The sequence below is a fragment of the Neopelma chrysocephalum genome, unplaced genomic scaffold (genome assembly GCF_003984885.1).
Source record: "Neopelma chrysocephalum unplaced genomic scaffold, ASM398488v2 Primary Assembly neopelma1_24, whole genome shotgun sequence".
Lineage (NCBI taxonomy): Eukaryota > Metazoa > Chordata > Aves > Passeriformes > Pipridae > Neopelma > Neopelma chrysocephalum.
In genome coordinates, this window is record NW_020897693.1 from 39,693,799 (window position 1) to 39,708,319 (window position 14,521).

Genomic DNA, 14,521 nt, shown 5'->3' on the forward strand with positions numbered 1-14,521 from the left:
TAAATCATCATCTAAATACTTCAAAATTTTAATCAAATTAGTATAAAAGTCTATTTTTCCAGTGATATCTGGGCATCCAATTGTTGTCAATTTAGTAAAGGATGCTATGTATAGAATTCAAAAATTCATATCTATGGTATGAACTTTTAAAATTTTTGTTTGCACAGGAAATACAGCAGTGAAGGGATTTTTCACATTCTTGCTAACCTGAACATTGGCAAGTATTGGCAAGTATTAGGCAACTCTATCACGTATTTCAGGCAGCGGGAAAGTTTAAAGAACAACAACTTTGTGCAGACTGACAATTCTGAATATTTATTTTGATAGTGCACCAAAGAATTTTACTTCTCTTTTAACCTCCCCTCCTTCCACCCTTTTGTTGGTGGTTTTTTTTTAATAAGTTCCTTACCTTGGGGTGCTATATGAAGAGAATCCTTCAACTTCCGGTCAGGTACAAACTTCCACTGAAAGACAGAGTGATCAGCTCCCCCAATGGAAACAACCCACTGGTGATCATGGGACCATCTGACATTTGTCACATGAGCAGAATGACCGAGATATTTTTTAAACTTTGCTCCTAGAACAAGAATAAAAAAATCTCTTTCAGTATTTGTGGAATAAATGTTTCAGAAGCACCTCAGGAAATCACATTAAGGAACCCTTATAACAAGTAATAGCTTAATAAATATATTCTAATTAGTAGTAATACTTTAATTAATAGCAGCAACTTTTTGCAGTATTCAAAAATTTTAATCTGTCTTTAAGATATATTTTTAAATTTGGGTTTCAAAATAAAATATCTTAAGCAAGTCAAATTCAAGAAGAAAAGAGATATGATGATGCTGTATGAGATCTAAATATTTTTTAAATTTACTGTATTAATTTTATTTTATTTTTTACAAACCAAAATTTTGACAATTATTATTTCTACATTGAAAATATACAGTTATTTAAATCATGTATATTTAGGTCTGTGAAAACACCCCCATGTATGTGCTTGTAGCACTGGTTCTCACTGTGCAATCTGAGTGCTAAGCACTTGTAGTAATTCATATGCTCCCACATTTAGTAGCAGTAGAACTGGTAGTAGTAGTATAAACTTCCATGAATAAATATTAGCCATTTATATAATTTTCAAAACCCCAGTCTTCTAATTCATTTTTCTTGAATAACAAAAATTCAAAAATACTTTTATAATTGAACTTAAAGGTACTACCTTTTCTTAGACATGGGTATCGAAAGAGCTTTACTATTCCATAATCATCAGCTGTAACCATAACTTGCCCAATAAAATTTGCATCCACAGAATTTATATCATTTATATCTGAATATTTGGGCCAGATTCCATTAACTTCTAGGCCAGAAACACAGGTCCATGATGCCCATTGAATGCCTTTTAATTCCTCCTTGTTTGTTACTTCTTTTCCACCTAAGAACAAAAATAAAGAGTCATTTTTAAATGTTCACTTATGCAATTTTAAAGACTGTAACATTTTAAAAATCTTTTAGAAATCAAATCCAAGTGAGACACAATAAAAATGGACTTCTGACACTGTCCTGATCTAATATTCCCTATTATGACCAAAAGTATCAATAGTGAGGCTTCTCAAGACCACTTAACAGAAGACCATGGCTTTGGTACTTTACAGCTTTTATAATTTCTTGGTATCTCTTGAGGATGTGTTATTTTTTAAATGTTTACCAAAAAATACATGTAGTCATTTTAAGATATAGTTCAGAAAAATTCTGTTGTTGAATGATTCTAGAAACCTGGATTATTTTGAGAAAAAAATGAAGAACTCATTTAGATTTGGCCATTGTAAATTACTGAAAACACCAATTTTATGCTTGAATCCTTGTTACATCAATTTCACCACCACCTCTATTCATAATGACAGTGATCCAATCCCACAAAGTTTCACATAAGAGCTGAAGAACGGAGTCAGACCAAAGGCACATTTAATAAAAAGTGTGTCTTTTGGAAAGGCCACAAGCAGAGTGCAGGAGCAACACAGGAACAACGCAAGCAAATATGAAAGCTGTGAGCTGGACTGAATATACAACTGTGAAACCTGAGCAGGACAACAAAAGTCACCTCTCAGTCTTTAGTGGTAACAAAATTGAAGACAACTAGGCTGTGTTTTTTCCTATTTTCTTATTGTAGTTAGGATTCTGCCTAGTGGAAGTAAATGGGATGGGATGGGATGAGATGCAGGGGAGAGCTGCTGCAAGCACTGTAAGAAGATAAATTTTCAAAGAAGGATTGCCCTAGCAAGGGAGAACTCAAGTGTACTGGACTCAACAGAGTAAATAAAGAACAGCCCTAGAGAAGAGAAAGCAAAATCGCACACAAATCAGAAATGAAGACTTAAAAACACCCCATAACCAACAAAACAAAAAAATCAAATCAAACAACCAAAAAAACAAAAACTGAACAAAAACCAACAACAAACCGCCCACACTCAAGAAAAACTTTAACTACTATATAACCCTCCAAAAGCTGGAAAGGAACTCAAGTGCCCTGTTTGAAGATCCTTCAGCTCTGGTAAAATAACTGCAACCTTTGACAAGATTTACCTTGTAATCTCTTTCAATTACTAATCCATATAAATAATGACTACTAAAACTGGTTATGTCGATAACTAAGTCCTACAGATCTTGTACTAGGAAACTCTAAGTTCCTTTACTCACTTATAGTGGAATTTCAACTGTTACACAATTTGAATACTATTTTGAAATATTAGGACATTCCTCTATCTCCACTGACTTTGCTCAACTTTTTTCATAAACAAAGTTTAAAAATTCCACATTGTAACATATAAAAAACTCCAGGCTGAAAGCTGCCTATATAACTTCAAATTGCTCCTTCTGTGTGTATTTGTTACTGTCTAAGTTCTTACTATCTTTTCTTATGTATCTTCTGTCACATTCATTACACAGAATCAAAATTAATTAGATGCTTCAGCAAAGAGAGTCACAAAAAGCTGCATGGATCTCTGACTAATGTACGGTGTAAAGCAAAAACACTGTACAACAATGAAGGGAAAATATAAAAAGTGGTGATGATAATACATAATTACTAAAAATATGATGAGTGGGGAAAATATCGTTATGTAAAGAGTGTATATAATAGACAGAAGAAAGAAGTCAAGCCTTGTAATAAATACTGCCCTTGGCATATTTTAATCAGGATTACTTAAATTTGAAGCTTTAAGATATTGTAATACGTGCATATGTCCTCTACAGAGGGAACTGTCTTGATGGAAATTATTTCAACAATAAAGGATTGTTCAGTCAAGTTTTCAAGGGTGTTATCTTGAAAACACAATAATAGGGCTATCAAAAAGTTTCTCAGTGTAAAAGCTCTTTTAAGTTAAATTCCTCAGTTCTGTTGCAAACATAGTTCAGGAAAATCAAATTACTCTCCTGAGCTGCAACATACTGATTTTTCCATATATTTAAAAAAAAACCTACAGTGCAATTAAGTGGTAATTCATTTAATAACCAAGCTCCACAAGTACAAAGCTATTAAGCTATTGCAAAATTGAATTTCAATGCTGCATTTTTCTCCTTCTAAAAAAGTGAGAGCAAAAATTTAATTTTAAGAACTAAACCAAATTATAAGCCAACATATCTGGCATGAAAAGATGCATTATAAAGGACATATAAAGCAAACATATAAGGATAAAAATATTTAAGTAACTTTGCCATAAAAATGCTGTACTTATTCAAATGTAGCAAACATTTATACAAACTTACAAAAAACTTTCACTATAACCACATGCTTTGAACTAGGATTTACATTTGGCTTTTTTTACAAAACTACTATACATTATTTCTATAATAAGTAACAAATATCATAAAGACAACTCAGAATCTTACTTGGCATTCTGTAAAAAAGTCTCTTTCCATTGCCATCATTGGTCTGTAAGTATTTACTGTCTGAAGACCAATCCATATGCGTAATGAAACTTAAAGATCCAATACATTCCCCAACTTTCTTGTATCGTTGAACAACACCATATATATCCACAGAGCTGTCATTGGAACCAACAGCTAGGAAATTCCCATCTGGAGAATATTTGAGTTCATGAATAGCTTCTTTCCTGTCTTTGATATGAACAACCTCAGTCATATCTCTGTAGTATGAAAGAAAGCATGTCATAAGCATAGAAGAGCCTTATCACAGTGTCAAGTTCCCAGTTTTAAAAAATGGACAAGATTGTGGAATTATGAAGTGAACTTAACTATCCCATGTGCAAACACAAAACTGCTGGTTTTAGAGTTGGTTAGGGCTTCATGGTCAAAAAAAAGAGAAGGGAACAGTGACACAAGAAGGTGCTGCACTGGGCTGAGGGAGAGCAAACAAAATGAACTGTTCAAACTGGGTCCACAAGAAAACCTCATCAGGTAGGTTACCAGATCTTTATTCACCCAGGGAAGAAAACTTCACTGACATGAGACAGAGATCTCATTTTCCTTTTAAAACTGTGGGATGTCAGCAACAAGTCAGCACTGGTTTTATATGCATGATGTGCTGACAGCGGAATTCCAACACAGGGAAACAATTTAGGAAGCAATGAAATTTATTTCTTAGTAATTCAAGAATAATTAATAAAGCTAAAACCTAAAGTAAAACATTTCCTAGAACATTGCCACTCTCTGTAAATTGACCAATATACTTTTTCAAGTGGGTTGTTACAGAACAACATGAACATATGTAGCACATTTAAAAAATCCGAGCATTAAAATTTAATGCTCGGATGTAATTTAAAACAAAAATGTAAGTGACCACATGTATGGTCACTACAGTGTCAGTATACATACAATCTATAAAAGCAATTAGATAACCTGCTTGAAGGAGTTAATAATGCATCTGCTTTTAATTTGGTAACATACCTGACTCGCAGCACAGTGAAAGAGCCATCCTTCATACCAAGAGCAAGATGGATTCCATCAGTACTGACTGCGGCACAGCGAATGGGTTCCTCCATGTTGCACCGGGCAATCAGAGCATGGTCTATTAAACTCCAAATTCTAAAATAAAGTAATTATTTCAAATGTAAAAAGGGGTTTGCAGCTTTGTTATAGGTAAGATGAAGTCCGCAATTTCTGAAGACTGTTGGACATGGCAGTGTCCTATTTTAAAATAATTTTCCACAAGAAAAATCTTGGACAAAAGTGCTAATTTTGTATAGAGCAAGGAATAGTTTTATATTTTAAAAGGAGAGAAAATATCTAATGAGAAAATGCGGGGGTAGATTAATTTTGTTTGACTCTTGGAACATAAAAAATGATAACATATGACAATATATACTTTAAGACCACTCCTGTGAAAATTCTACTGTTTTGCTAATCATTTTAGCCAAGAACATTAAATAACAATTATAAAAACTTTGATCAGTATAAATAACTTTTTCTACTAACAAGTCATTACTAATAACTCCTTATACCTAATAATATTATAATATGTAAGTTTTTACTACAAGATACATTACAACATCTATCATTTAAAAGATATAACTGGAATTTTAGAGTATTATTTCAATATTAATAACTGAACTACTGATTTGCTTAACCATGTTACACTTCAGATATTTATAAGAAAGAAAAGGTGTTTTTGACAAAAAAAATATGAACTTGTAAAAGGGATTAATTTAGTGGGTTTTCTGAGCATTTATATTCTGTTTACAATGCATGCATTAAGTTTGATACATTAATTTGCAGCATGTGGAGACGTGAAGATGGTAAGAGTAAAATATATAAGTTTTTATTACAATTTTTTCATTGTAACCTACGAATGCTTAAAATAGCTCCTGGAAAGGGAACACTTACAGGATACTTGTCTCTCTGAGTGCTCACTATTAGTCTAAATGAAATTTTTTCAAATTTTGTACATGTTTTTTGGGGGGAAATATATACCTCCACTGTATTTTATTACTGGCAAGCACTAATTTCATGCATCCCTAAACTGTAGGAGCACCTCAATGCCACACTTTAATACCTTTAAAATGCACGCATTTCAATTAGGTTATCTACGAAATTATTTGTTCGTATAAAACTGCATGCAGTTAAACAAACAAAGAAGAGTTAACCTGACTGATCGATCATCGCTTCCAGTCATTGCCAGGGGTTTTGTAGGATGGACAGCCAAAGCCCACAGCTCTCCTTCACAGTGCCCCTGCATTATCAGGAAAGGCTTATTACGCTCATGCACCACAATTTCAAAAATTTCACTATCTTGTGTCCCGACGAGTATATGGTCTCCTCTCCAGCAAACACTTCTTACAGACAGACCTGTAGAAGAGATTGTTACTGAGAGACACATCCTCAGAATCTGTGAAACAAAGGTAAAATAGCACACAACAAAACATAAAAGCAAGAAAATGTCAAGAAGTATCCATGCACCTTCTCTTACTCCTCCATTTACTCCTTTTATCTATTCCATACTTGCACTTGGAACACAAACTTTTCAAGTTTAGTATTAAAAAATTTCTAAAATAAAATGTGAGCCTTATTTCAATAAAGGAAAAATATAGTACTGACATTTGCAGCTGAAATTATGCCTTTAACATCTCTAAGTTTCAACAAAGTTAGCAGAGACTATAAATTACAGTTTCTGATCAAAACATGGACCTTAGTACTAGCTAGATGAACCTACATTATTTCAGTGACAAAAGCATCAGTGGAACAAGCATTATATGTAAGAAAGTCAAAGAGCCCAACTCTTTGTAACATCTTAATAGTATATGAAACTATTTTTCCCACTAAAAAAAAATAATACTAAATCAAATTGAAACAACATAAAGAGAGATGAAAAGGGTTTATGATGCAATTTAACAGCATTTCGAACAACTAAATTAGCTTTTAGTCTTATAGTGAAGGTAAGCACTCACAGTAGTTGTTTGTAGATAAGGTCATGAACAATAAAATGGAAGTTAAGACAGTTTACACTGAGAACCCAGTCTTAGGTGCCTGATTTTAGTAATAGGCACCTTTTAAAACAGGCTGCATTTATTACCTTCTGATAATGCAACTCAATTTTGCCAATTTGAAATGCTCATAACCAGATGGTAGCAATGCCTGACTTAATTAACTTTGCGAAAACACTCACTCAAAAATATTTTTGAAAAGCTACTCTGGATTAATATGTGAGACAAAATTATATATATCAAATAAGAGAAAGGAATATTGTAATGGTCCAGATTGATGTGCTTTTGAAAAATATTTTTAACTATGTAGAGGGAAAAGAAAAGCCTTATGTTATTAAATTTACATTGGAAAGAAACTGAATGACTCACAAACAGCGAATGGTGGGTTAGTAGGCCAGTGTGGTGCATCTGCAAGGATGTGTTCATTCTGACAAAGCTAGCTCTCAAAGCAAAGATCCTGATTGTGCCTACTTTACGTGCTTTGCGTTACAAGATAGCCTTCAAATGCACAAATAAGACTCCCTCCACATGAAACAGAACAATGTGCTCCAGGAGTGCACTCAGTGCACTCCAACTGCAACGCAATTTTCAGTCTGCTGAACCAGACTAGAGCTAACATCCCTCAAACACCCCTCAAAATGCATATATATTCTGACCCCCTACAGCATCTGTTTTGCTTTACAGATTTGATCTGTTGATTGTACTGGTGAATATAACCACCTTGTCATTCGGTCCTATAATTTAGACATTATATGGCTATTCTCTCTACAATGATTAAAAAATAAAGAAAACAACCAACATCTTTGATAAAGGATGATTAAGACACTTGTTTCAGTAATTTGGAACTTCCTGTAGTGGAGAGAGACATTTTGACATACAATGTGACTACTTGGAGAATATGTCTAGAGTCAACTAATTGCTGCAAGCCATTCACAAGGATACAGATCTTGAGTTTATGTTCACAAGAAAAATTACCAAGTGGTAAGGTAAAGGAGCAGCAAAAAATGCAATTAAGAAAACAAGTAAAAGGACAGGTCATAAAGGTAATCCTCAAAAGTATACAAGAAGGAAAAAAAAAGCAAAGGGGAAAACTTCTGGAAACAGATTTTATTAAAGATAAGTGTTTGAAAAAATCTATTAGCTTTGTCATGGGCACTTGACAAGGGAAAAGAGTTCGTGGCAAGATCCTGTTACATCAAAAGTAAAGGAGACAATCTGGAGTGGAGATCAAGTTCGAAAGAAAGAAATGCGGAATGAAAGACAGCTTTCATTTACATGCAACAGAGCTGAGAAACAGCAGCTGAGTAAATTCAAATTTAAAACGGAGCCTCTCTACTACAGGGCATATGTAAAATGGAATGTATTGAATCTTGTTGCAGTATTTCACAGTCTTGGTGGGAATGCCAAGTCAATTACAGCATACAAAGACTTAACATGTTATGTATTGACCCTGAGTATCTGATTGCCATCAGACATTCTACCACATGTTCAAATTCTTGGCAAGATATTAGAAAATAACAAAGTGACTGGGGGCAAAGAAAACCAAATGCCAACAAAAGCAATATTGTAAATGACATTAGTGCTTCAGTATATGTTTGCATTCTTTTCCTAAATCATTACAGCAACAATATCTATGTAAAATTTTAGCATGTCAAACTGTAACTGAAGTCGTAGGCATATGTAAGCAGTGTTCTATGTAAGCTGTGTTCTAAGTACTGCAAAACTGTAAATAACTTTCAAATAGTTTTAATAAAAATTTGAATAACTAGCAAACACAAGTTTTGGACTCTTGTTGTTTTGCATTGTAGACCTTACTGTCTCTTCCAAGTTTTCTTTAAGCACTACTGTTCCTTGTTAAAAGCTGCTGTGGTCTAGAGACAACGTGCATAAAAAGTTGAATCTTCATCTTATGTTTTACAGTAACTTTGAAGGACTATGTGACCTTCATATTAGCGGGCATGATCTATTCCATTTCTAGCAAATAGTTTACAGCAACATACGTGAAACAACTTTTCTGGTTTTTCAAGTCTTTTCTTGTTCAAAACACTGACAAATTTCCTACCTTATTGGTGTATTCAAAGTGATAAACTTCTGTTTACCTTTATATCCCTGGTCTGTTTCCCTGAGATCAATCACAGTAATTGGTTTAAAATTTAAGTCCCACAAGCGAACACAGCCATCCCTGCCACCAGTGGCAAAACCCTCTTCACATGCATTCATGCTGAAAATTCCTGCCTAAAGAGAGAAGAAAGTTATTTTTAACAATATACACAGATTAGAGAAACCATTATGCAACTAATAAAAACTTTAAATATGAGAGAGTCAGAAATGAAAACAAACTCACAACAAGCAGAATTCACATTCAGTGACAAAGACAATTGTTGCAAGAATGCTTTCATCCTAATAATCATCATCATAGTGATGCTGCTTTTTATCCCTAGAAAGAGCTCAGTTTCATACCCTCTTGCCTTAGGACCTGGTCCAAGTCTAATAAATGTCAGCATGAAGATCTCCTGTGATCTCTGCAAGGCTTGGTTTAGGGCCTTTATTGCTGTTACTCAGTTTCCATAAAACAAGACAAAAAACATCTGGGATTTTTTAATATATTAAGCCAACAAAGACTGATTTTAAACTTAAGTTTAGAAACAAAACATAAGAAAAACAGTGATTACTCTACACCATTGGAAAATGCATAATAAGTTGTTATTTTAAAGGTGAACAATAGGAAACAAAATCTAGCCTGTTTTCTTCAACTCACTTGATCCATGTTTTCTTCAGGATAACAAAGAGGCAAGGATGATATATATAATATTAAAATAAAGATATTGTAGTCACATAGACACTATATGTGATTTAACATGATACATACCTTACACACCCACTGTTGGGGTTTTTTTAATTACTAATCTCATATTCAGAAGTAGCTCACACATTTCAGTAAGCAAAGCTACGGAAAGGGCAACTTTAGCTGATAAGCCTATGAGAAATTAAAAAATTGCTCTATATTTATTGAAAGTATTTAATATTCAGCTATGACAAAAGTAAACAAGAGAGCATTAGAAATGATGAAAGAGAAAATCTGTCTTTAAGTCCTGTCCAAAAGAAGGTAGAACAGCCAATAATATACATATATCTTCTATAATATTGTTCTGAAATTTCAGTTTTGTAAAGAAGTAAATGTAAAGTTCCATTAGTTTCATTGCTTAGGGGTCTGGATTTTACAGTAATGATACACATTAACCCTAAAGATGAAAGCAATTTGCAAAGGAGAGATTGGCTTTTGGGAGACAACAAAGCTGTACACTCAAAGAACAAATCAGGATACAGTGTTGTGACTTATGAGAATTCCAAGGTCCTCATTACTATTCTCTCCTATCAGCATGTTTTTTCTTCTTAAATTACATCTAAGAAAAATATCATAATGGACTAGTCATAACAAAATATGGACTATGTTTGCTTCTCTAACATCAGGTAACAAGGATATAATTTTTCAAGTTGAGGAAAAAGAAATCTCTCGGCCTTCACAAAAAAAAAAGCCTATCATTACTAGAATGTCAAATGACAATCAAAACTGAAAGACTATGGTGACAGAACTCAAATTTTTTAACATGTCATGTCCATCCTCAGGAAAGAGACTTTTATGACAGGCGACATTTTCAGGAGCAGTATGTGCCTAAACAGAAATGTAGTGGAATTTTTAAGTCATAAGCAGATTAGAAGGCTAACTCCCATTATCTCTAACATCCTGAAAATCCTCTTTCTGTTTCTTTAGGAGCCTAGAGATTTTTCAAAAATACAACACAAACTGTGTTTGTTTCTCTTCATGTATGTCTATCTGTTTTACTGCATTAACCTTAAATATTGTGAGAACAAGTCTTATGAGGAGAAGCTGAGGGAAATGGGGGTGTTTAGCCTGGAGAAAAGAAGGCTCAGGGGAGACCTTATCGCTCTCTATGACTACCTGAAAGGAGATAGTAGTAAAGTGGGGGATGACAACATGAGAAGAAATGGCCTCAAATTGCACCAGGGGAGGTTTCAACTGGATACTCGTACAAACTTCTTCACTGAAAAGGTTGCCAGGCATTGGAACAGGCTGCCCAGGAAAGTGCTGGAGTGACCATCCCTGGAAGTGTTCAAAAAACATGTGGACATGGCACTTGTGGATAGGGTGAACACAATGGTGCTGGGTTAACAGTTGGACTTGATGATCTTGGGAGGTCTTTTCCAACCTTTATGATTTTAGTGTCATGGAACAAATAAAAGGCTAAAGAAATTTTGGCTCATTTTGTACCATATACTGAATTCTGCCCAAGTTTAAATCTTTTAAAGGCTCTTTTTGGAATGCAACCTTGATAATAGAATAATTTTCTTTTCTCTAATTAATTCTTTCCAAAATCCATTATTTAATTAGTCAGTATTAAAAAAATAATCAGACATTTGGTGATGTGGGAAGCTGGCTGAGTGTTCTGAAGATAAGATCAAGTGGATCCAGCATTAATCTGTTTTCCATTTCACAGAATATCCTTATCTTGAAAAGGACATACTGGTTGTCAAGGAGATTTGGCAGATGTTGTGCTTGCTCAATCTCTTGAAATGCAATAGGACGTTCTCATTTCAGTCTCTGTGCCACTGGAATAAGAGAACTAGATGAAAACTATAAAAAAAGTCCCTTATTAATGGGGACTGTAAGTATTTAATGGAAAAAGCTGAGCTTTGCTATTCTTCATATAATTGTTAGGCTCACACTTCATGGGGAAAAGACAGATTCTTTACTGAGGTAGCTTGGCCTGTCAATTCCTCCCCTAAATCCTTGCTTTCAGAAACTGTCATGATTGTTAATGCAAATCAACTTTGGAGTCTTCATGCTTCTCTTAATCCTTTAGCCTGAAATTTTCATTAACATAATGTGATTCTTGATGGTCAAAAGCCTTCTAGCAGTAATGAGAGGCAAACAATTGCACTGACTTCTTTAAATCCAATTGAACGTGAGCCACAAAGACCAACTGTGCTTCTAAATCAAAATAAAAGGTGTAGATCAAAGTCTTCCATCTGAAAAGTTATGAAGCTTGATATACAGACTGCATTCTTCTTTTATAAATTTTCATTACACTTCCTAATGAACTTTGAAATTCTGGAAATAACATTTCAAATTGATCAGCAGTTTTCTCAGAATGCTGAATATTTCCTGTTTTTCCTAGATAACCAGCTGGTATCACATCTGTGTTCTCTCTCAAATTCAAAAAAAAAAAAAAAAAAAAGAGTGGACTGAGAGCAACTAAAGAAATAAATGCCCAGATCTACCAGAAATTATAGTTGAAAGCTGGAAAAGTATAAGAAGAACTTGACAAGGATGGTCTCTACTGCATGAATATTTTGCCACTGCTTGAATCCAAGAAGTTTCCAATACTGAGGTAGTTTCCGGTTTTCTTTTGCTGCCGGACCTATTTTGCCCCCCATGGACAAAAATCAAGCGCTAATTTATCTAAATGTAGTTGTTTATATAAAATCCACCACACTAACTGTGACTATGCAATTCCTAAAACACATGACTGCAGTCAGCTATAATTAGGACCAAGCTTGAAAAATCGTAAGGAAACTTCAGAAGCAACTGTCTACTACCGAGCAACATGGAGAACAGAGACATTATACCAATTCAAAAAGAACTCCAATGCCTCCTTTTTACTCCCAAATACAATATAGGACTTGGATGTTTGTAAAGCATGTACAGCAACACATAAGTTGGGCACTTACTCTGAGACACTGTCTCTCCCAATATATACTGCATAGTAAGGAAATGGATTGCAAACATTTAAGACAGATGTCGGTGAGTTTACAGTGGAGAGATGCTACCTTTAAATCTTCCTATCTAACAAATCACCCATAAAACAGTTTAAAAATGCGCATAGTACTCTAACAATTTAGAACAGTTGCCTATACACCTCTCATTGGCTGAAGTAAGTGGACAGTTACATTTCAACCAACGACTAGTCTAAGCAGTAGGAGAAAATACTGCATGTGTTGGTACATGATACCAGCTGAAAGCCATTCATTTAAGTTCATTATATTGTTTCCATCTATATTTAATTAGTATCCAGCCAACTGACATAAGCGTGCAATAGTTTTAACAGACTGCCTGTTATTTAACCTCGAGCTTGTTATTTAACCTCAGTTTCTGACATCAATCCGCACAACTTTAATGTGCACCTCTGAAAGACTATCTCAAAATTAATTATTCATCTGTTGAAAAAGCATCTTATGTACATTTACTATTCAAGGCAGGGTCATATCACACAAGAATCTTTAAAACATACAGTGTTGTTAAATAAGCATACAATTTTGTTTTAATATCTGAGTAACATCTATATGCATGGACTACCTTGAATTTAGAAAATGTAAGATGATAAAATAAGTAGAAGATTCTATAGTCTGTTCTTTGCACTAGTACAAAAATGAGACATCTAATAAAAGATTTTTTTTAATTAGTCAAGGTATATATTAACTTTCCAGAGTCAGATACATTGCCTACAAATAACCTCCTGGAGTATTACCATTACCAGTGAATTTACACATGCTTTCATGTTGCTGTTTTCTTTCTCCCTTTTAAAACTTCCCTTATTAGTATTATTATTTAGGAGGCATCAGCAAATCTAGAGTTGGAATTTCCCATTGCAATCCATTGTTCCCTGCATATGAACTGTGTGCCTTTACTCCTAAGCCCTGCTCATTTCCATATTTTCCTACTTTTCATTCCTACTTCTATATTAAGTGAACTCTCCAATCCTCTTCCAACTAATTCTCCAGTCATGCCAACCTATTTGCTTTCAACTTTTTGTTTCTAGTCAAACTCAGATAGGAAACTGCAGGAAATTCTACTTTCCTCTCTCTACAGTTTTCAGTATTGCTGTGACAGAAGACAGATAAACTCAATTAAGAATTCTTATTTTGCTTGTTAGTGTTAAAGTTGCTATCTGTTTCCTTGGTTGCTTATACTGGGACAGCATGTTTTATTTTTCACATGGAATTATTCTTAAAATAAAAAATGTCTTTTTAGCTTGGATAATTGTAACAAAGATAGCCAACCTTTGAAAAGAACATGTTTTCTTTATTAATGCAGACAACTGCCTTAATAATAATTTAATAACTGTGGAGATGGACTATATCTCCATATAACTAACATGCTTTAGGAAATGCTTTCCAGCATCTCAGATATTTACTGTTTATGCTGCAAGAGAGGAATACATGGTATTTATGTAAATAATGGGACATCTTCCTTCAAAAAGTTTACAGTTTACTTCAAGCCTGTTGAGGAGTAATGATACAGGATGATAAACAGGCATGCAAGGACAAAAATTCCAACACTAGCATACTGAACAGAAATTTATATCAGTTCCGTACTATGTGCAAACTGTCCCTTTAGCAATATATGTGCATCACAAATGCTGTTATTTACACTTTCATTTTCTTTCAAAAGGACAGACAAGAAGGACATAATTGCTAAAATTAGGTACAAAATAGCCATAAAATATCATAATAATAATTTAGTATGGCTGAAGAGGCACTCTCATTCCAGGTTTCTATATGTTGTGATT

General features: G+C 34.0%; 1 protein-coding gene across 4 annotated transcripts in view; it reads right to left on the reverse strand.

Moving 5' to 3' along the window:
* The window catches only part of EML5 (EMAP like 5), a 113,650-nt gene that overhangs the window by 68,474 nt on the left and 30,655 nt on the right, over window positions 1-14,521 (reverse strand). For all 4 annotated transcript variants that reach the window (XM_027673236.1, XM_027673228.1, XM_027673221.1 and 1 more), the window contains exons 6-11: window positions 9,032-9,167; window positions 6,096-6,297; window positions 4,900-5,037; window positions 3,883-4,139; window positions 1,217-1,429; window positions 410-577 (exon numbers count right to left, since the gene is read on the reverse strand). In XM_027673236.1, the coding sequence (XP_027529037.1) occupies window positions 410-577; window positions 1,217-1,429; window positions 3,883-4,139; window positions 4,900-5,037; window positions 6,096-6,297; window positions 9,032-9,167 (1,114 nt within the window). The remainder of the gene's footprint in view (window positions 1-409; window positions 578-1,216; window positions 1,430-3,882; window positions 4,140-4,899; window positions 5,038-6,095; window positions 6,298-9,031; window positions 9,168-14,521) is intronic.